Source organism: Nicotiana tabacum, chromosome 9 (genome assembly GCF_000715075.1).
Source record: "Nicotiana tabacum cultivar K326 chromosome 9, ASM71507v2, whole genome shotgun sequence".
Lineage (NCBI taxonomy): Eukaryota > Viridiplantae > Streptophyta > Magnoliopsida > Solanales > Solanaceae > Nicotiana > Nicotiana tabacum.
The window spans coordinates 96,131,217-96,156,607 of NC_134088.1; the positions used below are offsets into that span (position 1 = coordinate 96,131,217).

General features: G+C 36.3%; 2 protein-coding genes and 1 long non-coding RNA gene across 3 annotated transcripts; all 3 read left to right on the top strand.

The window, feature by feature from the left end:
* The first annotated feature begins 697 nt into the window (after positions 1 to 697).
* Positions 698 to 7,781, top strand: LOC107811188 (protein STRICTOSIDINE SYNTHASE-LIKE 3-like). The gene is made up of 4 exons (XM_016636073.2): positions 698 to 1,309; positions 5,231 to 5,506; positions 6,065 to 6,232; positions 7,129 to 7,781. Exons 1-4 carry the CDS (start codon positions 981 to 983, stop codon positions 7,529 to 7,531), a joined length of 1,176 nt encoding a protein of 391 aa, XP_016491559.1. The 5' UTR covers positions 698 to 980; the 3' UTR covers positions 7,532 to 7,781.
* Positions 7,782 to 15,352: 7,571 nt separating this feature from the next.
* Positions 15,353 to 18,910, top strand: LOC107811189 (succinate dehydrogenase subunit 6, mitochondrial-like). Its single transcript, XM_016636074.2, has 3 exons — positions 15,353 to 15,594; positions 17,195 to 17,297; positions 18,444 to 18,910. The coding sequence occupies exons 1-3, from the start codon at positions 15,412 to 15,414 to the stop codon at positions 18,596 to 18,598; spliced, it is 441 nt and encodes a 146-aa protein (XP_016491560.1). The 5' UTR covers positions 15,353 to 15,411; the 3' UTR covers positions 18,599 to 18,910.
* A 772-nt stretch (positions 18,911 to 19,682) lies between these two features.
* On the top strand, positions 19,683 to 25,053 carry LOC142164260 (uncharacterized). The gene is made up of 4 exons (XR_012694969.1): positions 19,683 to 19,771; positions 21,945 to 22,999; positions 23,345 to 23,432; positions 24,677 to 25,053. It is a non-coding gene; the product is annotated as an uncharacterized LOC142164260 (long non-coding RNA).
* Positions 25,054 to 25,391: the final 338 nt, after the last annotated feature.

The window sequence follows — 25,391 nt, forward strand, 5'->3', positions numbered from 1 at the left end:
CTTTCTCCCCGTTTTTGATCTCCTAATATTAATGAAGCAATTAAATTCACTTATAAAGATTTTGAAATCTTGATGTAGATTTTTATGTGATACCTACAGTTTCAATTGGTTGCCTTTTCAACTAAAAAGAAAAAGAAAAGATATTAAAATTCATCCGCATAGAAACCAAAGCATGTGTAATAGCAACCCTTAAAACATTGCAAGAAACTCCGAAAAGGTCAACAACGGTTGAGGCATTGAGAAATTACTTCTTGCAAGGTTCATAAAATTTAAGGCGTGGAAGATAATGAAAATTTAATTTGTTGATAATCAAGAAAAACCAATTGGAAACGTTTGAATTTGATTTAACATTAAATTAAAAAAGGAAATAAAATATATTTAGTTCATAAAAGGAAATAATTAATTTGACCAGACCCGTTACCTCAAACCTCCCCTCTGCTACTCCCACCCTCCCACCCCAAAAAAAATACTCCATCCGTTTCAATTTATTTGAACCTATTTTCTTTTTAGTCCGTGCCAAAAAGAATGGCGCCTTTACTTATTTGGAAATAATTTACTGATTTATATCCACACAAAATATATGAGCCTCATTTTACACTACAAATTCAAAAATATTCTCTCTTTTCTTAAATTTCGTGGCCAGTCTAACGGATTCACATAAATTGAATCCGGGTTCATATAAACAACAATTTATATCATGCAAGGTGTGGGAGATGTGTCTTTTTAAGTACCTCCATTTTCAATTCTAGGCGAGTGGCAGCTGAGGAGTGGGTAGTTAGCTCAGCTAATAGTACCACCTTACTCACAAAAAAAACCCCAAACCAAACAAAATTAAATTTCCTTATAGTAAGGTTGTTAGATAGCAAACGTTCTTTAACAACCCTCATATAGGTACACTTTAAAACTTCAATTTTTCAACCCCATTTCAAGATTTTCCCTTTACACAAACCCATAATCAAGAAAGTTGATTTTTGTATGCAATGAGACCAGCTGCAGTATTTGGTGGAGTGTTCCTTGTGTTGGCAGTGTATTGTGGATTAGACCCTTTTAAGCACAGTGCAATTTCTGAGTTCCCAGAGTTTGAGTCTTTTAAGGTTGAGATGCCAGCTTGGTCGGAATTCCCAGTTGAAAAAGACTCACAAAATTTGCTTCAGAAATCTGAAATCAAGTTCTTGAACCAAATTCAGGGGCCAGAAAGTATTGCCTTTGACCCTCAGGGTAGAGGGCCTTATACAGGAATAGCTGATGGGAGAGTTGTGTTTTGGGATGGTGAGAAATGGAATGATTTTGCTTATACATCAGCTAATAGGTGAGTTTTTTTTTGGTTATGGTATGAGTCTTGGCTTATATTTCTTGTTTCTTGTGATTATGCCTATTTTTTTGTATTTGGCTATGTTGCCTTCTCATTATTACGATCAGCTGCGGAAACAGAATTTTCACCAAGTGGATTGAGAAAAATAAAAAATAAAAAATAAACACGCTAAGGGGATGAACACCTAATATATACACATGAAAAGAAAATTAACCTTATATACAGTATAATGTTCAGCGATGAACCCCATTCCGCCCACCTACCTCCACCCCGGATTATGATGTGTGGAAGATAAAATGCTTTTTTTAATTAAGAAATGATGAGACTTGAACTGTAGAATATGCATATGCTGCATTGAGTATGCATTAGGTACATCTTTTTATCATGTTCTCAAATGGTCACTTTAGGAATACCAAAAAGGGGCAAAACTGATTGCTCCATGTAAAAGTGGGACATGTGAGTAGTAGACTATTTGTTACAAATATTGTACTAGTTGCTATTTCTTTATCAAATGTCATATGCTGCGTCGAGTCAATTATGACGGAAAACCTTGAATTTATGTTGGTTTGGTCCGGTAGTTTGGCTTTGAAGATTGTGGTAAGAGCGAAATAATTATTAACTGTTGGTTGATTTGCATATTCTTTCCAAGAAAACTTGTGATTGTTCAACTGATATAAGGAGAAAAGTTATAGGTGCATATCGACTTTACTTCAGCAGTTAGGTAGTTCTTGTTCGGGAGAGATTAGATGGAAATGGAATTGAGTTTGCTGGTTTTGCTCTTTTACTGGGGAGAGCTTGATCATGCAACTGCTTGTTAAAGGCTACCAAAGCTGAAGCCAACAAGATAAAAGAATGTGCACTTTCCTTCTATGTTAATGCAAACTATCTCATGTAATTAGATATAGCCTATAACCATTCTTTTCTTCTCTAATAATTGATCGAACAAAGTTGCACCAAATTCCTGTTGCCATAATTCCAATATTTTGAACACATTGTTGGTGGTTATCACAGCATTAGTTCAACTGTACAACTTGAATGTCATTGTGGAGGGTTAGAGGAAATCAATCAAAAAGTCAACTCTTTCACCCTGAAGAGGTTGACCCTTAAACTAGTAAACTAAGATGACATAGATTGCTAGTGTATGTAAAGGAAATGTAAGCGATTCAATAGATCTCGTTAAGCATTTGGTGTGGTATCAGAGGGAAATTGTAAGGTTGGAGAGAGGTGATGTTGAAATATTTAGTCATCAATAAGGGTTTCTCTTCTTCTTCTTTTTTTCTCTTTGATAGGTAAAAGGAAATTTTGTTGATAACATTCAGTACCAAGCTATTACTGAATGGGAACAACCAAATGGTTTCTCATAGAAGCATATGAAGTTGAAGCCTTCTTTTTTTGTCCTTGCAGTAACTGAGGGAGATTTTAACCATGTTTCAGGAATCTGATATCTTCAAAATGATAGGCCATTTAGTGGGAGGAGTGGAGGACAAACTATAGTCTAGAAAAAAAGAGGAGCAACAGGAAAAAGTTTTGAATCAGTTGTATTAACCTATAGAGCGTTTCCTGTTGATGGTTATTGCAATATTTCAATTTTGATTCAACAGTGATTTTGAGCCATCTGTCTTCTTTCGGTTGATTTCTATCATAGAACAAATCGCAAGATATGACAGAAAAGAACTAAAAGTCTTGTCAACAAAGCGGTAGCGGAATTATATTGGCTACTAGAACAATTGGACTCACATGCTAACCTTGGCCACAATACTATGTTAGCTCTAAACATGTGGTTCATTACTGAAACCTGCCGACCAGCGGGGAACTCCAGCATCACCTTGGAAAATTGCATTATCTGATTAACGCTCATACCTATTTCCTACCTAATTAATAATAGTCTTAAACCGTTCAATGTGGACTAGGATGTCAGTGGTTATGTTAGGATTAAACCCTGGGTTCTCTATGGCACAATATTAAAGCACATTTGAAGAATTGTCTTCAGATTCCAGTAAAATACAATGTTCAAAAATTTAGGAAGAAAAGCTACAAGTCACATAATTTTTCCTTCTTTATTTTTAAGTCCTTTAGGAAAGTTACAGATGATTTTTTTTTTTCAAATAAGGAAGAGCAAAAGATTAAAGATGTTAACTTCCTGCTTGCGGTAGGTATTTAGTGTATAGACCTAACCCAGGCCATACTGGTTTTTAATTAGTTTACTTGTGCATTAGCTATCGTTTCATTTTTTTATTTGAATAGGGAAAAGGCATAAGTACCCACCTAACCTGTGACCGAAGTTCCAACTACACACCTTTCCTTTTCGGGGGTCCTATTACCCCCTAAACTTTTTTCAAGTGAAGTTATTGCCACCCTAAATGCTGACATGGCACAAATAACCAAATGAGCATTAGGTGAGCTTTTGCATGCGCTTTTACATGAATTTTGTTATTAATTCCTTTTCTGTTTTCTTCCTTTCTAATTCAATTTCTTCTTTGATCTTCATTAGCCTTCTTGGACTTTTACATTTCACCAAAGAGCATTCTGGCATATTTGTCGGTGAATTTAGCATCTTCTTCTCTCTTTCGTTTCACTTTACTTTTAATCAGCTTTCTTTCTCTTTGAAGAGTCACCAAAAATTTTGCTGAAAACTCACTTTACTTTGAAGGAAAATCGATTCATTTCTCCCTCCCGCTCCGACATTGAGAATATTTCATCCTCAAATTATGATAATGATGATGATAATGATGTGTTCTTTCTCTTATATGTGACTAAGAAGACGAAATCACATTTTCTTCTGCTTCTTTGATTTTCTTTCTCTGTATTTGAATAAGATAATACCAGAGGCGTATTTGATTTTCTTGCAAGACACCATTTTTTTTCCGGGGGCTGACTTTGGAGCCTTTTTGTTTTTCGCTTTTTTCTTATCTGTGTTTCGATAGAGGGCTGGCAGTGTAAGAATATGATTGTTTATTTGTCTGATTTGAAGTTGATAGGATCAAATGATTAAGTTAGATCTGTGAAAAGCTCCATGGCAGTGGCAGTGAGCGACCCCTTTGAACAATTGATAGAAACTCTAACGAAAATTAAAAAATATTAATATCAATCAAAAGTAAAGAGCAAGCATATGATGTGCACAAACACACAGGAACAGGATGCAGTAACACGGACCTTGATGAGGGAAGGAGGAAGTTTCTTGGCGATTGTCAGCAGTGATGTTGGCGTTGATGGAATTTTTGAGAAAAGAAAGAAAAAAGAGCAGCCCGGTGCACTAAGCTCCCGCTATGCGAGGTGCGGGGAAGGTCCGGACCACAATGGTTTATTGTACACAACCTTACCCTGTTTTGTGCTAGAGGCTGTTTCCACGGCTCGAACCCGTGACCTCCTGGTCACATGACAGCAACTTTACCAGATACGCCAAGGCTCCCCTTTTTTTGAGAAAAGAAAGAAAGAAAAGAATAAAGGTTCAAGCTATAATGATAATGAATTAGTTTAATTAATCGTAAGATGGCCAATTAAAAGAGGACACGTATTTAGATTAATCAATTTTTAACTTAGTTTTGGCATCTCACACTCCCTCAAGAGAGTGAGCACACACTCTCTTCCATGTCATCAACCAAGGGTGAATTTATTCCGTTTTGAAATAGTTCAGGAGCTAATAGGAACCCTGAAAAGGAAAGGTGTGTAGTTGGAACTTCGGTCATAGGTTGGGGTTACTTGTGCCTTTTCCCAATTGAATACTTAAAATTTTCCTTAACCTCGATTTTTTTTACTCAATCTTTTGTTAACTATATTCTTTTGTAAAATTATTTCATACGTTATACAATCAAATCTGTACAGTACAAATTTCAACTTGCTTTGCATACAACAACAACTACGCCTCAGTCCCAAACATGTTGGGGTCGACTATGTGAATATTCACTTCTGAATTTTCAGGTCAGGCTTATGTGACCCAAAACCATCTCCTATGAGCTATTTGAAGAACGAGCACATCTGTGGTAGGCCTTTGGGGTTACGGTTTGACAAAAGAACAGGTGACTTATATATCGCAGATGCATATTTTGGGTTAATGAAGGTAGGCCCTGAAGGTGGATTAGCAGAATCTTTGACAACCGAGGCTGAAGGAGTGCGTCTAGGATTCACAAATGACTTGGATGTTGATGATGAAGGGAATGTTTATTTTACAGATAGCAGCACGACGTACCAACGCAGGTATATTTTGAATGTGCCCTTTCTTTTAGTGCCAAAGATTTCTTAACTAGAATGCGTTTCGAACCTGATGTGCTTTTATAAACTGAATTTTGAGGCCGTAGCATTCAAAGTGGTGATCTTGTAACACAATAAGGACACAAAATATATGCAAAATACTTCCTAGAATTGACTAACTTTTAACATTGTCATTTTTACGCTGAGATGAGTCAATTCAAATTAAAACTTCCGACAATTACCCATGGTCCCAGCCACTTTTTTCTCTCCTCTCTACATGTCTACATGAATGAATTGAGTGTTAAAAGTTTTCTAGAAATGTCGACTCAAAATATTAGATCACGATGATCTACATGACACTGATTGTGTTAGAGCATAGCAGCATATCCACCAGAAAAGGTAGAGCCCAGCTATTCCACATCACTGACAATCCTCCTGCTCTTTCCCTGGCTCCAAAGCATGTCTGTTTCACCCATATACCATGATTATATATGATCTTGGTTAAATGAAGAATTTGTGCTTCATTTGGTTAAAATTTTACAACTCCCACCTTTTCTTTTCCAGGAACTTTATGCAGCTGGTTTTCTCAGCAGAAGATAGTGGGAGGGTTCTCAAATACAATCCTAGGACAAAGGAAACCACTGTTCTTATCCACAACCTTCAATTTCCAAATGGTCTTTCACTTAGCAAGGATGGTTCCTTCTTTATATTTTGTGAAGGTTCCAAGGGCAGGTGAGGTTCTTGCCTTTTGCAATCAAGATGTTTACAGTGTTAATATTTGCACTTTACATATTATTTAACACATTGTGAGAAGATTGTCTTTTTGAGATCTATAGGGGGAAATTCCTTGGATTACCTTTTCCTGTCTGTGATTGTTGTTTCTCTATTGATATGATTAGTAAAAAATTTCACACATGCAGAACATATTTATGTTATGTATAGAGCAATTATGCACCATGGAAATGCTTCCATATTCTCAAGCGATTGACTTTTTTACTGCTTCGTAAAAAACATGCCACTTTTCTATATCTTTTCCCACCTATTTTGAGGAAATTCTTGGGGTGAAAGGCTGATGCTTCACCTCAAAAGTTGTTAGTTATATGCTTTCCGCACCTATTTGGGGGTTTTTCTTGAGATAAAGCGGTGATGGTTCACCTCAAAAGCTGTTAGTTGTGTATGTATGAGAGGATTCTAAACAACTCTATCGAGCTGAACTACAAAAAGAGAAAGATAGAGTACCTTTTGTAGCTAGCCTAGCATGCTATAGACCTACAGGGAACAAGAGACAGGTCAAAGATATTCCTTTCATTCTTTGATACCCCTCTCTTATGCATTTACAATATGCATCAGACATACATACAAAGATACTATGCATTGTATGGACAGTGATAGACATAGAAGTGGTGTGGAGTTTCAGCTTTTATAATCCATATTCTGACATATCTGACTTTATTTCTCTATTCCTTTTATTGAGGCATCTCCATTATGTGGAACTCCCTTAAAATGATTGGCGTTGACATTCAATAGATAGTTCCGATGGCATCATTACTTGCTGGTATTCCCACCTGTAAGAAGAACTATTGGAGGGGAATAAGCCTGTGGCTGATTAGTATTTTATTTCTTTGTAGATTACGAAAATACTGGCTGAAAGGTGAGAAAGCCGGAACCACAGAAGTAATAGCAATCCTCCCAGGGTATCCTGACAATGTGAGAGCAAATGAAAGAAATGAGTTCTGGGTAGCAATCCACTGTCGGCGCACCATTTATAGTTACTTAAATGCCATATACCCACCACTCCGTCAATTCTTGCTGAAGCTTCCCGTCTCTGCAAAGCTCCAATACCTCATGCACATTGGTGGCCGGCTCCATGCAGTCGTTGTGAAGTACAGCCCAGAAGGCAAGCTTTTACAGATATTGGAAGATCGACAAGGAAAAGTCGTTAAAGCTGTCAGCGAGGTAGAGGAGAGGGAAGGGAAGCTTTGGATGGGGAGTGTTCTGATGTCTTTCATCTCAGTTTACCAACTAGAATGAACTCAGGAGCTTTTGCTTTGCTTTCTTTCATACTTTCATTATCAATCACTTCTCATTTAGTTTGCCAGAAGACTAATACTGCAAAAGACTCATTTTTACTTAGAGTTGTATGTAAATAGAGGTGTGAACTCTATTTAAATAAGCATTATTATAAGCAACTCTATCTGAGGAACATACATGTAACCCCTTGTTTTATGAGAAATATTCTTAGAGGAGGCTTTCTTAAATCAAGCCAAATCATTTTGCATAATTCTTAGATTTTAAAAATTAAAACGTTCTAATTGCAAGCTGCTTCATCTCACGTTAATGTATTTTGAGTTCACTCCTAAGCAGCAAATTATTGATTACTTTCAAGTATAAATAATTGCACTTCTTATCTACCTTAGCAGTTTAACTTGAACAATTTACTGAAACTTAAGGTGGATAAACTCGTTATTTGAAAACAAATACTTAAATAGTTGTAAATTATTTCTTTTTAGAAATGTTGGGTGATTATTAGTGCAATTGGCTTATGGAAAGAAGGGAAGTTGTAACTGAGAAAATTCCCAAAATGGTATATTTTTCTACCAAACTTCAGTATATGCATTGTGAAAAGTGAGCCTTCTTGAAATGGACTAGTCAATTTGGAGAAAAAAGGAAAAAAAAATAATGGATTGGTTAATAAAGAATTGAGGACATTGTTCAACTTCAACATAACCTTTTGTCTTTTGAATATAATAAAGTAACTCTGTAAATATATCGTGTATTATTTTCAAATATCTCAGATGTAATCATAAGAGTCTCTAAGATTAGGCATAAAACTAAAAAGAACTACTATAATGGACCACAAAAACTGTCTTAATTTCAACCTTGTAAATAGCATGAAGGCTCATTTCCCTCCTGTTATATGTCTCTTCAGTTCATAAATTTCATTCAACGCATAATATGGGTGTCCAAGGAGGAAAGGGGATATATAAGTTTGCCCTCTTCTTAGTCGGGTTTCAGATAATCATGTCTTCGCTATGCAACATGTGTAATGGCCAGGAGCTGACCTATATAATCCAAGTTGAAATTAGAGTTACAAAAAAATTGCTTGATACAAAATTACTTTTATGTCCTTGACCTGTATCAATAAATAGCAATTGTATTGTACATATATAGTTTAGCTTCCTTAACTTGCATATTAGTTATCCAAAGTATAATCTTTTAATTCCTCCTATCAAACATTGTACTTAGTACCATTTTGGCCCTTGCAGCAGACTAGTCCAATGACTATAGCTCGTTTGGCTAAGCTGGAAAAATCAGCTTTTGAGAAGGTTTTTTTTTTCAAAAGTACTTTTGGTGAGAATCAGTTTGTATTTGGCTAATTAATTTAAAAAGTACTTCTAAGCAGCAATTAGTGTTTGGCTAAGTTTTTAATAAGTGCTTCTAAGTGTATTTTTCTCAAAAGTGTCTGCTTCTCCAAAACTGCTTCTGCTTCTCCTTAGAAGCACCTTTTTTTCTCCTAAAAGCTTGGCCAAACACTTCAAATTTGAAAAAAAGAAGAAGAAGTATTTAAAAAAAAAAAGTGCTTTTGAACTTGGAGAAACTTGGGCAAACAGGCTATAAGAGGTGTGGGTGCGACTAAGAGGGTGTTTGGCTAAGCTTACCAGCTTATAAGCCATTTTCGGCTTATCTACGTGTTTGGGAAAATTAAAAGTGCTTATAAGCTAAAATAAGCGATAAGTCATAAGTCATCACTTCCAACTTATCATTTTTTACCTTATAAGCATTTTAGATTTGACCAAAGTTTTTACTATCATATCCCTAATATTATTTCGTAATTTTTGTTAAAATAAAACCCTAACCCTCTCCCTACCTTCATTCTTTCCCCTTTTTTCACGACTTTTCTCCAAAACCAACAGTTCTGTGGCCATCCTCATGAAACAATCAAGTTCTGAAGCATGTGAAAGCTTTGTGTTATACAAATTATAATTAGTGATAAAATTAGTATAAGTGGACTGATTTTAATAAAGAATGTGACAGTTATGGTGGTTAGGGGTTAGTTCCAGAAGTTAGTTAGTAGGAGCCAAAAGTTAGTTAGAAGTTAGTTGAGAAGTTGTTAAGAGAATCTCATTACAGCTAAACTATTACATATAAGGATTGTATCACATTCTTTGTATGAATAACAATTACAGTTCTTTCAATAACAATCTTCTTCTTCCTCTCTTCTCTCTTCTCTCTTTCTCTGTTCTTCTTCATCATAGTCGACCTTCGAGCTGTCTCTGTTTCAACTCTTAGAGACTATATTCGAACCTCAGATTTATCTAATCCATGCATTAGAATATCATTGGTATCAAAGCAGTTGATTCTTGGATATCAAAAAATGACGAAAGGGGATAAATCTGTTAAAAATTCAGTGGCCGAACTTTGTGATATCAGAGCATTGATGCGGCAATTGATTTCGACAGTAGGCTTTTTAGCTGGGGAAGTTGCTCACATGAAAGGCTTGGATCAGGTAGTAGGTGAATTAAAAGAACAAATGTTGAACTCCGCGAAAAGGAATGAAGATGAAGCAATTGACCCTAGTGGATCTAAATCTAGATCTAACAGCAAGGATTCCTCTGATAAGTATCATGTTGAGGAGGAAGAAAATCAAACAGATGGTAGGTAGTATTCCAAATATACTCAGATTTCATTTCCTAGATTTTTTGGAAATGATTTGAGATCATGGTTGTTCAAGGCAGAGCAGTTTTTCCAAATCGATCGAGTACCAGCTGAAGAAAGAGTGATGGTAGCTTCTTTGCACTTAGAAGGTGAAGCTATGGAGTGGCATCAAGCTTTTATGAAGTATAGGAGTTACACTCAGCCACCTAAGTGGAGTGAGTATGCCATGGCTTTGACTGAAAAGTTTGGAGAGAAATATAATGATCCTATGGAGGAATTGAAAAAGATTGTCCAGTCTGGTAATGTGAGGGATTATCATACAGCTTTTAAAAGGTGTCTTACAAGGGTGAACTTGTCACAGGAAAATGCAATCAGTTGTTTCATAGGAGGGCTGAAGGAGCAGCTTAACATAGCTGTGAAAATGACTAATCCCAGATGACTTGCTCAAGCATTCAAGGCAGCTAGGATGCAAGAAGCCTACATAGATGCTCAATCGAAGGAGATCGTGCAAAGGATATCATTACCTCCAGCTCAAACTACTAATTTTAAAAGGAATGTGGATCAAAGATTCCAGAAAAAGCCATTACTGGCCTTACCTGCTCCCAAGAAGGATCCACCCCCAAACTCTAGTGGGGGATTTAACAGAAGAAGGCTAAGTGTTGAGGAGTCCAATGAAAAAAGGGCCAAATGATTGTGTTATTTCTGCAATGAGAAATATGTACTCGGCCACAAATGCAAGAATCTTAAGCAGGTTTATGCATTAGAAGTTGATAAACTGCCAAGTACTAAAAACTCTGAAGACGCTGAGAGTTATGAGGATTCAGAACAGATAGTGGAATTGGCTGAACAAACAGAACATATGGAGATTTCAGTTCATGCATTGAATGGGTCTATGAGGTTCAAATGCTTGAGGGTTACTGGCTATAATACCAAGAAACCTATGCAAATTCTCATAGAAAACATGGTACCGGCATGACTTCATCAATTCTGAATTGGTGCAACAGCTAAGGTGTCCTGTGACAACTACCTGCTCTCAGGTAGTGGCTGCTGCAAATGGTACTGGCATGAAGGTGGATAAGGCTTGCAGATTGTCTTGGCTATTGCAGGATGCTGAGTTTGAAGCCAATTTTATGCTATTACCTCTGGCAAACTATGATGTGGTATTAGATGTGGAATATCTAGTTACTCTTGGAGATATCGAGATAAATTTCAAGAAGATTACTATGGAATTCTTCTACAAGGGAAGAAAACATGTGCTCATAGGTGCTGGAAATCAAATCAAATCAGCCAATGCTGGGAAGATAGCTAAGTTGTGAGGTAATCAACCTCAACTTGCAATGATTTAGGTTATTCTATATGTAGAATATAGGAGTATGCAGTGGTATTCTTTGGAGACTAGTAGTGAAAATAGTAGTAGTATTCCTAATCTGACAGCATTGTTAGAAAAGTATAAGGATTTGTTTGATGAACCTACTGCATTACCACCATCTAGAGGGATATTTGATCACCAAATTATCCTTCAAAATGGAACAGAAGCGGTTGGCTGAGATTTACATCTGAGAGATCGTTCCCTTACAGATATCCTGCAGTAAAAAAGGATATTATTGAAGGTCTGGTGAAACAAATGTTGGACCAAGGCATAATTCAGCCTAGTAGCAGTCCATTTGCTTCTCCTGTAGTTTTGGTAGGCAAGAAGGATGGTACTTTGAGGTTGTGTGTAGACTACAGGGATCTCAACAAGCACACTATCAAGAACAAATTTTCAATTCCTATTGTGGAAGATTTGTTGGATGAATTGGGAGGTTCAGTGGTTTTTTCTAAAATAGATCTCAGATCAGGTTATCATCAGCTAAGAATGGTTGTTGATGAAATTTCTAAAACAGCTTTTAGGACTCATTCAGGGCATTATGAGTACCTTGTTATGCCCTTTGGCTTGTCTAATGCACTAACTACCTTCCAAGGTCTTATGAACTCTGTATTCCATCAGTTCTTGAGGAAGTTTGTTCTGGTTTTTTTTGATGATATCGTGATATACAGGAAATGCATACAAGATCATCTACAACATTTACAGTTGGTATTTGAAGAAATGAGGAGGCATCAGTTATTTTCTAAGAGAAGCAAGTGTTCTTTTGGAGTTCAAAGGATTGAATACCTGGAGCATTTCATTACTGCTGAGGGTGTCTCTACAGACCCTCAGAAGATCATAGCTATACAGAATTGGCCCATTCCAACTACCCTTAAACAGTTGAGAGGGTTTTTGGGATTAGCGGGCTATTACAGAAGGTTCATTAAGAGTTTTGGCATCATCAGCCGACCACTGACTGATCTCCTAAAGAAAGAAGGCTTCAAATGGTCACCAGAAGCTACTGAAGCTTTTAATGAGCTTAAGAAAGCATTAACTCAAGCTCCTATTTTAGCTCTACCTGACTTCACTAAAACTTTTGTGGCTGAGACTGATGCTAGGGGTATGGCATTGGAGCAGTACTGATGCAGCAGGGTCATCCCCTTGCTTTCATTAGCAAGGCTTTATCTCACAAGAAAAGTCTTATGTCTGTCTATGATAGAGAACTCCTTGCCATTGGGCATGCAGTAATGAAGTAGTCTCAATACTTATTGGGCCAAAGATTCATTATTAGGACTAATAAAAGAGCCTTGAAGTTTCTGATGGAGTAGAAAATTCACACTAATACTCAATTGAGGTGGCTAACTAAACTCATGCCTTTTGATTACATCATAGAATACAAGAAAGGAGATGAAAACAAGGTGGCTGATGCACTTTCTAGAATCACTGGTGTTGAACTATTAGCCATGGTAGTCTTTCCTCAAACTTCTGAAATGTTGAGTCCATTATTGATAGCTGGAATCATGATCCAGAGGTGAAGAAGCTAATTGAGGAATTGCAGGCAGACTCCAACAAACATCCTCAGTAAACTTGGTCTCATATGCAGCTAAGAAGGAAAGGTAAACTTGTGGTAGGCAAAGGATCCATTAGACAGACCATCATTTCCTACTGGCACAACACCTTACATGAAGGTCACTCAGGAGTGGAAGCTACTCTCAATAGACTGTAGACACTATTTTATTGGAAGGACCTCAGAAATGATGTCAAAGCTTATGTACTAGGCTGTGATGTGTGTCAGAAGAACAAGGCTGATCTAGCAGCTTCTCCTGGTCTATTATCACTATTACCTATACCTTACACTGTTCGGTCTCAAATTATCATGGATTTTATTGATGGATTACCAAAGGTTAAAGGGTATGAAGTTACCATGGTGGTGGTAGATAGATTGAGCAAGTATGCCCACTTCCTTGCTCTTAAACACCCTTATACTACACAAACAATGGCACAAGCTTTCTTAGAAAATATTGTGAAGTTACATGATTTTCCTGAGGCTATAACCAATGACAGAGATACTGTATTCTTGAGCAATTTTTGGCATGAGATCTTTGCTCTACAAGGAGTGCAACTCAATATATCCTCAGCTTACCACCCACAATCTGATGGCCAAACAGAAGTGGTGAACAAATGTCTTGAAACTTATCTTAGATGCTTTTGTGCAGAAGATCCTACTGGTTGGTTAGCTTGTCTTCCTATGGCTGAGTATTGGTACAATACCAATTATCATTCAGCCATCCATACCACTCCATTTGAAGCTTTATATGGCAGACATCCTCTTATTTACCTACCATACATTCCTGGTGAATCCGCTACAAGTGAAGTGGATAACATTCTCACTACTAGAGAATTCAAACTTCAACTTCTCAAGCATCATTTGTCTAGAGCCCAGCTAAGGAGGAAGAATCAGGCTGACAAACACAGGAGTGACAGATCCTTCCAAGTTGGAGATTGGGTGTATTTGAAAGTGCAGCCTTATAAACAGACAAACATATCTTCTCAGCCATATCACAAGCTAGCTTCTAAGTTCTATGGACCTTTTCAAGTGACCAAGAGGATATGTTCTGTAGCCTACACACTCTTGCTTCCAGCATCAGTCAAAATTCATCCAACAGTCCATGTCTCCTTGTTGAAAAAATATCATGTTATTCCTGATCATATTTCTTATCCACCAGTAGTCGACATTGCTGACCCTCAATGCCCAGAACCAGAGTTGGTCTTGCAAAGAAGAATGGTGAAAAGGGGAAATAAGGCAGTGGCTCAAGTGCTTGTTAAATGGCAAGGAATACCAGCTGATGATGCTACGTGGGGAATACTACACTGAGCTTAAAATTCGATTTCCTCACTTTGATCCTTGAGGACAAGGATCTCTTTTGGGGGGATGTACTATTATACAAATTGTAATTAGTGATACAATTAGTATAAGTGGACTGATTTTAATAAAGAATGTGACAGTTAGGGTGGTTAGGGGTTAGTTCCGGAAGTTAGTTAGTAGAAGCCAAAAGTTAGTTAGAAGTTAGTTGAGTTAGTTGAGAAGTTAAGAGAATCTCATTACAGCTCAACTATTACATATAAGGATTGTATCACATTCTTTGTATGAATAACAATTACAGTTCTTTCAATAACAATCTTCTTTTTCCTCTCTTCTCTCTTCTCTCTTTCTCTGTTCTTCTTCACCAGAGTCGACCTTCGAGCTGTCTCTATTTCAGCTCCTAGAGACTATATTCGAACCTCGGATTTCTCTAATCCCTGTATTAGAATATCACTTTGTTGTCTAGAAACTCTTAATTCGTCCATCTTCTTTACTTTATAAAATTTGTGTGCACTGTGTTATGAAAGACGAACGTGGTGGATATACACGTTTTTAGAAAAGAACTTATGTGCTTGATGTATACATTTTTAGCAAAGTGCCATATATAATGTAGTAGTCAAATTATTAGTTTTTATATTATAGCTTATAAGTTATGAGTGTATTATAGCTTATCATAAACTAATCTAAATTTATAAAAAATAGTCTTATCTAATCAAATTTGTATTAAATAAAAAGATAAATAAATTATTTTGTACTTGAATCAATTTGGTATCCAAAAAACTCGTATAAGTCATGTTTTTATTAATAAAAATAATTTTAAGAGCATTTAAGTCATTTTAACAAAAAAACATATTTATCAGTATTTTTTGCCAAATAATTAAGGTATTTATAATTAGTTTCAACACTTTTTATCTAAACGCATAATAACTTATTTTTAAAATTAATTTCAGCAGTTAAAAATATTTTTTTATCGCCTAGGCCAAACGGGCTCTAACACAAACAATCACTATAAACTCCCCAATTTAGGCAAATTCGAACAAACAATCAATGGCTGAAGAAGAATCGTCATTCGTGAGGAGACACTGGGAAGGATACAAGGAGTTCTGGGGAGAGAGGTTCTCCTTCTTGGACAACTACTCGCCCTTCATCAAGCGCGACAAGCCACTTCCTTCTTGGTCTCCAGCTGATGTCGACGAATTCATTGCTTCTGACCCTCTTCATGGACCCACTGTATGTATTCCCCTCTTCTTTTCCCAGTTGCCCGTTGATTTTTCGGTACTTATATGTGCATCCGCAGTTATTTCGGCATTTTCTTTATCTGGGTTTTCATTTATTTGATCTATACGTTATTTTACGCATTTTTAGCTCTGTGTGTATGTGGATCTATACGTTTCTTTACGGCTTTTTAGCTTTTTGTGTGTGTGTGTGTATGTGTGTGGATTTTTGATTTGGGTTATATTTGGTTGGTCTTGATTGGTAGATGCTGTTTGATTCTGTTGGGTATATGAACAAAGTCCCACATTTTTTTTACCACATTGTTAGCTAAAAAGAAAATGAAGTTACATATAAGGTGTTGGGAAGAACCTTTTGGGAAAATCGTGTAGCCACGGCTCAAAACAGACAACAACACACCATTTTAAGAGTATGTTTAGGCTGACTTAGCCCAACATTTTAAGAGTATCTTTGGGCTGACTTATCCCAACAGATTTTGGATGTGAATCCATTCTTTGTGTACGACTATTGGGTATATGGCAATATGATTCTCTATTTCTGTCTGTCTGCTATTGTTATTAATATCTTTTTTTGGGGAGAGGAGGTAAGTTTTGGTGAAAATGGAGTTCTGTGGTCATTGATCCTTTGAACTGTTTGTCTGTTTAGCTAAATTTTAGGAGAGAAACTGAGGGCTGTAATGTCATTTTGAAAAAGTGAAAATCGTGTTTGGATGCTCTCTTGCATAGGTGCCTCTGTTACTGTTAGCTGCTTCGTTGGGTGCTTAGTTATTGGATTCTGTTAGGTTGGGTCTTTGGTGTTTACTTGAATTTTCGCTTAATTACTTCAGTAGCAGAAGTATTTCTTTTCCATTCTCTGGAATTGTTTTTTGTTCATTATTTGGAAATTTGTACTTAATGCGTATTTCTTGAACCTTTGAAATGTATTTTTCCTGTGATGAAGTAATGTTTTCATGACTGTTCTAGAATCGAGTAGTTTCCTTGGAGATTAACTTGGCTCTGCTACATTCTCAATCTCCGAAAATTCACTATGCAAACTTTGTTTTCTTTTGCTTTATCAAAATAATTAATAAAATAGAAGGCCAATTACCACTTCGAAGAAAGATGTCCCTTTTGCTCTATCAAAATAACTAAGTAGATAGAAGAAAGGATGTTTCGTGATGGCTGTCACCATATTTATGAGGATTCCCTCAAGTTTTACTTATACCCTGCCTCCAGCCAAAGGAAAACAATAACATTTATCCAAAACATCAGCTTATGTGTGTCATCCTTGTTCCTTCCAAGCTAAGATTTCTTTTCATAGTTAATGGTGCATTGTTTTCATTCTGCCATCTACTTGTTTTGCTAAATTCTAGAATGAAAATTTAACTATTTTGGTTGCTAACTCTATTTGAGCATGCTGAGCATCTATTTTGTCTGTTCGCTTGATTGCACACGAGGACTTGCATAATTGTTTTATTGATTGCTTGAAGGAGTTACTTCAAATGCTAAGAAATTCCACCGGTGCTTTATTTTCCTTTCAGTTTTACCCTAAAACCATAATGTTCCCCTAATTTTTCCTTTTTGTGATGTGGAGCTGATGAGATTTTAATACTTTCCAGCTGAAGACTGCTAGGGAAGCAGCAAAATTTGGTGCTGTAGGAGGCCTAATTGGAGCTGTTTCAACTGCAGGCGTTGCTTGGAAGTACTCAAGGAGTCTGCATGGTATGTTAGGTTTTTGACGATGGTCCTCTCCTTCCACTCCTCTCCTCCCCTCCCCAAGAAAAAAGGGGTACTGCTGCACTTTTCCAATTTACACCTTGAGAACACTACAGCTGAATACACTGTTGAAACATCCACTTACTTTGTTAACTGATTTTGTCTCATCTATTTCCATGCTCGGATTATTTGGACTCTGAAAGATTGGACGTCCGTTATTGTTTATATACACATATTTGTGCCACAGGATCAGAATTGAAAGTATATCAGCAGATCTTAAATTGACTGACTGTTAAATAGTTCATTCTTTAGGATATAAATGTTGTATTTTGATCAATTTTAATGACTGCCGTATTTGCTTGTTAAAGTCATATTATGTGATACAAATGGAAGGGGGGGGGTGGTTATAACCTGGACAACATCAAATCTTTGGAAAGTCAGATATCCACATGTTAGCAGACCTATCTACAGTATGCATCAATTTTAATACTTACAAGCAGTCTTATATTATACTCCAAACTGACCTTAATGATCAATAGTTGCACCTCCTTACAGATGTGTATTTCTATAAATTATCTTACATATTCATTTTCACGCTTCTCTTTCTTAATCTGAAATAGAAAATCCTCCTTGCTTCTAAGAGACATGAAATTATCTCCTGTTACGAACAAGAATTATTCACTCCTTCTCGTTCATAGAATTCTATGTGCGCAGAAGTTTCATCCTTTGTCTAGTTAGTTATTTGGTGCCTATGGTCATATAGCTAAACTAAGTATGAAGTGCTTCAGTATTGGATGACCTCCCATTTTCCCTTTTCAGCAGTCAATAGATCTTTTGGTTAGAGCGGAACTCCTTAAAATGCTTCACTCCTGCATTGTCTTGTATAGTCTGGCTCCCTAAGCTAATTTAGGTTCTGGTCCAATGCCTTGTTCAACTACATTCTTGTTCAGAATACAAAAACCAGATTCAGTGGTATCTCAATTAATCATGTATGAAGATGTCTGTCCTGTTATTTTTCCCCAATCTAATTTGAGAATGGCAAAGAGAAAGGGGTATAGCATGTTAAATTTTTGCCTTGAACCAAGAATTTGGCAGGAGCCTTGAACGTTGAGGTAGTTGATTTTGGTTGCTTAATGTCGTTGCATTTGTTAGGTACTGCATTGTCTTTTGGAGCCGGTGCTGTCTTTGGCTGGACATTTGGACAGGAAGTTGCCAACCACTGGCTGCAGCTATACAGGCTCGATACCATGGCTTCACAGGTTAAATTCATGGAATGGTGGCAGAACAAGTTTGAAGGACAGTCTTAATTTTGGCTTCAATTAAAAGATTGACGAAATACAAGTTTTGCTTTGCTGTTAGTGCCATCGAACATTTGTTATCAGCAATAAAAATCTGCGGCTGTGTCCAAATTATATCCTGCCGACTTAGAATTTTCGGGTGGTTTTTGACCATGAGCTTGGCTGTTTGTTTACCTACTGAGTGGCTATGATGGTAGTGCAATTTCTGGCAGTTTTCCTTAAGATAAAAGGTGGGAAATCACCAGCTCTTCAATAAGTTTGCAGTTTGGCGTTGTTTTAAAAATAGTTGATGATATGGTGAATAGTTGAATTTTTAGTTCTTACTGAACTGTATAATGTGGTTCACTTGAGATCTGAATATTCAAACCTCATGATTCCTAATGTTGTGTCTTTCATTTTGAATTCATGTAATATGCTAATGCAACAATATTTTTTGGTATTTAGATGATTGTTGTAGTATTATAGCCATTATCAACGTGCAACGCACGTTTATAGATACTAGTTATTATAAAAGCACGAATGTTTCATGCTAAATGTTGGTAGACCAAAATATATACCCTTTCTTAATTAGATATCTTTATAATATTAATGTACAAAAACGTAAAAGTATTCCATTAGTTGTTGAATCCAAGTCAAATACGTCCTTTATTTTAGTTTACTGCTTTAAATAGATTTATCTTAGAAGTCAAGTAAATTTAGGAGTCCTTTATGTTAAAAAGACATGTAATTGGATTGGAGTATCTATTTGAAAACAAACATAAATCATATTATCTACCAAACGTCCATTCTTCACAAGGATGTAAATTTTGCTATATGAGAACTAGATTTGAATGGATGTTTCTTTTTAGTTTGTGACAATTGGATTATTATTTTTTATTGTCATTGCTATACAGAGATTGTGAAAATTAAACTTTAGTACGTTCATCATCACGAGGCCAATGGATACCAATATTATAGTTTCTTTGTATTATATATATGTTTTCTCGTATATAGTTGCAACTCTCAACTTTGAAATATAACTTTGATAATTTTGAAAATTCCCTGTGCATAATTGAGTCGCTTGGACTGATGTTGATTTTTTTTTTATGATAAGGTGGAAATTACATTCATGGATGGTTTGCAATATGGGAAAGTCTTACCGGAGTTGAATGCAGTTATGAAGATCAACCGAAAACCAAATAGGTAATACATTATATAGGATTTTATTGTCTTGATTTTTTTTCTTTTTTCAAGGAATTCTTCAATGGAAAATAAAAGTTACATCTTTCACGTAAAGATAGCATTTTTTTTTTGCAAGTAATTGCTTGACAAAGTGTTAGCTAAGTTTATGATTTTTCCTATGTGTTATTGGAGATAAGTTACTCTTTTAGTGATTGGCAGACTGAATTTACATTTATGTCTAAGGTTTAGTCTTCATGTTACAGTTTTCACATGTATTTTGTGAAAATGCGTATTATGACCTATTATAAATGTGACTTTAGTAGTATAAAACCTTCTCACTCAATATCATTAACATATAACACAAGAAGTCATCGAAAATCTTTATAGGTCATTTTCTTCTATTCAAAGTAATTTATCTTAGAAAATCATTCTAACTACTGTTATACATTATTAATTTATAGTATGGTTTACATCTTTAAGTTCGGCTTAATTGCTGTGTGAGAAACGACAAGAGATATGCAAGTTGGAGAGAAGGGTATAAAGAGAAAGAAACTAGACTAAATTATGCACAAGGGTATAAGTTCGGCTTAATTGCTGTGTGAGAAGCGACAAGAGATTATATATCATCATATGCATAAATATGTTCTGTCATCGAAGAAAAAAAGTATTATAAGGCCGTAACAGATGAATAATATGTTCTTAGTACTAAATTTTTTATTCAAGTAAATTTCGCTCAGCGATTTTATTTATAATTTTTGTTGCAAACTTTTCCCTTTATTTATGCTCAAATTCATATCTACAGAATATATCAATCTTACTATGAATTGTTTTTCTTTTCAACCTATGGATGGATTTACGTCCAAAAAACTTATTGAGTTGAAAAATCAAATAAAAAATAAAGAAAATTAATGACCATTTATTAATTTAACTTTTTTTCTTCCTTCGTATAAATAATGGACTTAAAATCTACATGCAAAGCACGTACATAGATTTATTATAAAAATACGAATGTTCTACGCAAAATGTTGAGCGACAAATATATCCCTGAAATATTAATTTTATACCCTTTAAAAGTTAAAATATATTTTGGAAAAGATAATTGGGTTTTGGATAAAACTGTCACACCAAATTACTTATCCTAATACGAATTCACATGGAATTCTTATACGAATTAAGTGTCCTACTCATTATTGAAGTTCTAAAGCTATACCAATCCCACATATATAAAAATACCTTTTTACCAATATAAAAAGGGTTATAGCATGCCTATTTGCCGCGTATCTCTTCAGATCACGTAAAGCCGATATAGTAAACTTCATATTTGAATGCATTCCTATTACTATGCTATAAGCATGTCCAAAGCTTCTTCTCGTAAAGGTGCATCCCAATAACGTTTTTTTATTTGACAACTAATGATAATTTTCCTAACATGGTTTGATTTTGCCTTTTCTTTATTCTTGTATTTCTTAATGCTAAAAAATTTCAGTTATGTTTGTTTTGGCTTTACTTTTTAGTGAATTTTTTTCTTTTAATGATATACTTGATTAGTAATTATTATGGTAAATAAAATTACTCAGCATACATATTTCTTGTAATTAGCTACATGGTTGCACGGTAGAGGTAGAAGAAGTGGTTCATGAAAATTTGTTATGTCACCTTATATCTTGCATACATAAAAGATGATTTTTATATCTTTCATCAATTATGATTAGTAATATAGTTTCCTATATCATGGTGCATATTAGGGCTTAACCTAATAATTGAGACTTTATATCAACTAAATTTTTTTTCTATTGGATTTTAGTAAATCACCGCCGCCACAAACGTTATTTGACCATGCTAGATAGCCTGCTTTGTAAGGACAATGCTATGTGAACATTGATTTTGATAATTGAGATGAATTTGTTTAATATGAAGCACAGAGCAACTTGCAAATAGAAAGCTTGAAGATCGAGAGCTATATCAATTCCTGATTATTTGTTCAATAAATTCTGTCTGATAAAATTGTAATACTTTTCTAATACGTGTTTGAACTAAAGCCAGAATTACCCAAAATAAAATCTAACTAACTGAATTAAATGTAACGACTCAATCGGTCGTTTTGAGTATTTGCACTTCGCTCGGTAGTTTACGGGTATGAGTAGCTCCGTATGATATATTATGACTTATGTGAATCATCGTTTTTGGTTTTCAGGTTCTTCGGGACTGATTTGGAAGAATGATTCTCAACTAGGGACCTTTAAATTTGAAAGAGTTGACCAAGTTTGACTTTTTAGCATTTGACCTCGGATTGAAATTTTGATGGTTCTGTTAGCTCCGTTGTATAATTTTAGCCTTAGGAGCGCGTCCAGATTGTGATTTGGAGGTCCGTGGTTGAATTTGGATCGAAATGGCGAAAGTTAAAATTTTGAAAAGTTTGTCCGGGAGTGAACTTTTGATATCAGGATCAGATTTTGATTCCAGAAGTTGGAACAGGTCTGTAATGTCAAATATGACTTGTGTGCAAAATTTGAGGTCGATCGGATATGATTTGATAGGTTTCGACATCGGTTGTGGAAGTTTGAAGTTTCAAAGTTCATAGATTTTGATTTGAGGTGCGATTCATCGTTTTGATGTTGTTATGTGTGATTGGAGACCTCGAGTAGGTCCGTATTATATTATGAGACTTGTTCGTACATTTGGACGGGGTCCCGAGGGGCTTGGGTGAGTTTCGGACGTAGTTCGGATCATTTCAAATGGTTTTTTTGCATTGCTGATTTTTCTGCTGTTACCTGTTGCTTCTGACGTTCTTCGTGATCGCGAAGGCTTGGCCGCGATTGCGAAAGGTGTTTGGTAAGTGAAGCTATTTGTTCTTCGCGTTCGTGCTTCTGAAGTCACGTTCGCAATGGATTCAAGATTGTAGTCTTCGTGTCCGCGTCCATGGCTATGCGTTTGCGTAATGTTGAGCGGGGGTTGGTCAGTTTATATGGATTCTTCATCGCGTTCGCAGTGAGTTGTCCGCGATCGCGGAAGTCTGATAGTGTGTTTCATCGCGTTCGCAAGAGTTTTGCCGCGAACGCATAGTGAAAAATGAGGCAGTGTGGGTTTCTGCTTCGCGAACGCGAGGCTTCTACCGCATTCGCATAAGAGGATGCCTGGGCAGAAGTATAAAGTACTCTATTTCGAGGGTTTCGACCATTTTTACATTTTGGGAGCTTTGGAACTCGGATTGAGACGATTCTTGAAGCAATTTTCACCATATGAATTGGGGTAAGTGTTCTCTACTCGCACTTGGTTATATTTCATGAATCTATCTTCGTTTTTGGTAATTGGATTGTGATTTTCAAAGAGGTAATTAGGGGTTTTGGCCTAAAGTTTCATAATATGAATTTTGAGTTTTGAATATCGATTCGAAGTCGGATTTGAGTGAAACTAGTATGGTTGGACTCGTAATTTAATGAGTTATCGGATTTTGTGAGTTTTGTCGGGTTCCGAGGTGCGGGCCCGGATTGGACGTTTTGGCCGACTTTAGGCTTTTGATTAAAGATTCGATCTTTTTCATTTGGAATTGTTTCCTTGGGCTTTATTTGATGTACTTGGGTTGTTTTTGGTTAGTTTCGAGCCGTTCGGAGGTCGGAACACGTGGGATGACATTTTTGGAGCATCGCTTGGCTTGCTCGCCATTGGTATTGGCTTGTTTGAGGTAAGTAACTCTTCTAAACTTAGTGCTGAGGGTATGAAACCCCGAAATACGTGTTATGTGATTAGTATTGAGGTGACACACATGCTAGGTGACGGGCGTGTGGGCGTGCACCAAGTGAATTGGGACTCTGTTGTTTTCATGGCACTGTATAGAAGTCCTATTTGTTAATATTCATTTTTTCACCATGCGATAAAGTAAATGAGCTGTCCTTCATGCTAGATATAATGTTTAGGCATTACGCCGATATTATTGGGACCCATAGTGGTCGTTTCTTGCTGTCATTTCACTGATTATATTGATATTTCATACTCAGTCATATTCATGCATTCATATCATATCTCAGTCTCAGCTATTATTTATTGATACATCATATCCGTGTTGTCGGGCTAGTTTCATGACATTGTAAGCTCGTGAGTAAGACTGGAGAGATTGATGACTGAGTGAGGCCGAGGGCATGTTTGTGAGGATATTGATACTATAGCACGTGAGTTGTCCGTGCAGCACGTGAGTTGTCCGTGCGAATCCAGATATTGATATTATAGCACGTGAGTTGTCCGTGCTAATTATAACGCTTGGGATGTAGGAGCCCCTCCGGAGTCTGTACATCCCAGTGAGCGTGGTTGATTATATTGAGGGATTGATCTTCCCTAGACATGGATCTTGTCCGAAGCATTTATATACCTGGAGATGGATTTTCTCCATGGGGCCGGATTGGCCTTCCTCGGTACTGAGTGACTGATGGTCAGTGATGTATATATTCCGGGATAGATCTTCCCTGGGCCGCGGGGGCCATATACAGTACCGAGTAATTGAGCATGATGAGTGAAAAGTGTGAGACAATAAGATTGAGTACTTTGAGAGTGTGAGTACATGATTCATCTCTGACATACATGGCATTGGCATGCACCCATGACATACATGCATAAAGATGCATTTTTTCTCATGCTGTATGGTATCACGTCATTCATGACCTTTTACACATATTGATATGTGGGCATAGAGAGGTATTTCACCCTTGCTATCTGGAAAGAAAATGAAACATCTTATTTATTGTGGAAAGGATATTTGAAAAAATTACAGTTTTCAAACTTACTCGTATTTTTGGCATTTTCGGTAAAAGATTTGGGTTTTCACCAAGATACTTGAAAAGCATGACTATTTTCTGAAACTGTGAACGAGCTGAGCATTTTACTTCTGAGATACATCTCTTATTACTTGTATTATGCTGTTATGAACTGCTGTAGGATATTGGTATTGGACCCGACCTTGTGTTAGCTCGTCACTACTTTCAACCTAAGGTTAGGTTTGTTACTTACTGAGTATATAGGATCGGTTATACTCATACTACACTTCTGCACCTTGCGTGCATATGTTGGTTGTTGATGTTACTGTGTTCGATGGGAGCTAGATTGAAGATGTACCTGTGTCCCGGTTGTAGCTTCCCCTTGTTCGTGGTAGCTTTAGATCTATAAAACTTTGTTTATGTACTTTTCAAACAGATGATGTATTTATTTCATTTCAACTTTGTAAATTCTATTCTTAGAAGCTCATGATTTGTACTACCAGTCCTTGGAAAATGTATAAAATTCAGTAAATTACTATCGTTTATTTGTCTTGTTAATATAATTTAAATTGGATAGTTACTAGTTGGCTTGCCTAGCGCGTTGGGTTATGTGCCATCACGACTAGTGGTTTTGGGGTCGTGACAAGTTGGTATCAGAGCTCTAAGTTCATAGGTTCTACAAGTTATGAGCAAGTGTCTAATAGAGTCTTGTGGATCGGTATGATAACGTCCATACCTATCTTCGAGAGGTTATAGGGCATTCAGGATATACTTCCCATCTTTCTTTCCTTATCATGCGGCATTGATTCCGTTTGAAGCGTAACTCTTTGAATTCCTTCCACGCATTCATATGCGCACATGCGCGCTCGGTATCAGCTGTGCATCGACGGCTTGTG

Bases quoted from the DNA above. Each gene is read 5' to 3' on its own strand.
- LOC107811188 (XM_016636073.2), top strand. From the start codon at position 981: ATGAGACCAGCTGCAGTATTTGGTGGAGTGTTCCTTGTGTTGGCAGTG. The intron at 5,507-6,064 runs GTATATTTTGAA...TTTCTTTTCCAG, and splicing joins AGCACGACGTACCAACGCAG to GAACTTTATGCAGCTGGTTT. The intron at 6,233-7,128 runs GTGAGGTTCTTG...ATTTCTTTGTAG, and splicing joins TGTGAAGGTTCCAAGGGCAG to ATTACGAAAATACTGGCTGA.
- LOC107811189 (XM_016636074.2), top strand. From the start codon at position 15,412: ATGGCTGAAGAAGAATCGTCATTCGTGAGGAGACACTGGGAAGGATAC. The intron at 15,595-17,194 runs GTATGTATTCCC...AATACTTTCCAG, and splicing joins ACCCTCTTCATGGACCCACT to CTGAAGACTGCTAGGGAAGC. The intron at 17,298-18,443 runs GTATGTTAGGTT...TGCATTTGTTAG, and splicing joins GTACTCAAGGAGTCTGCATG to GTACTGCATTGTCTTTTGGA.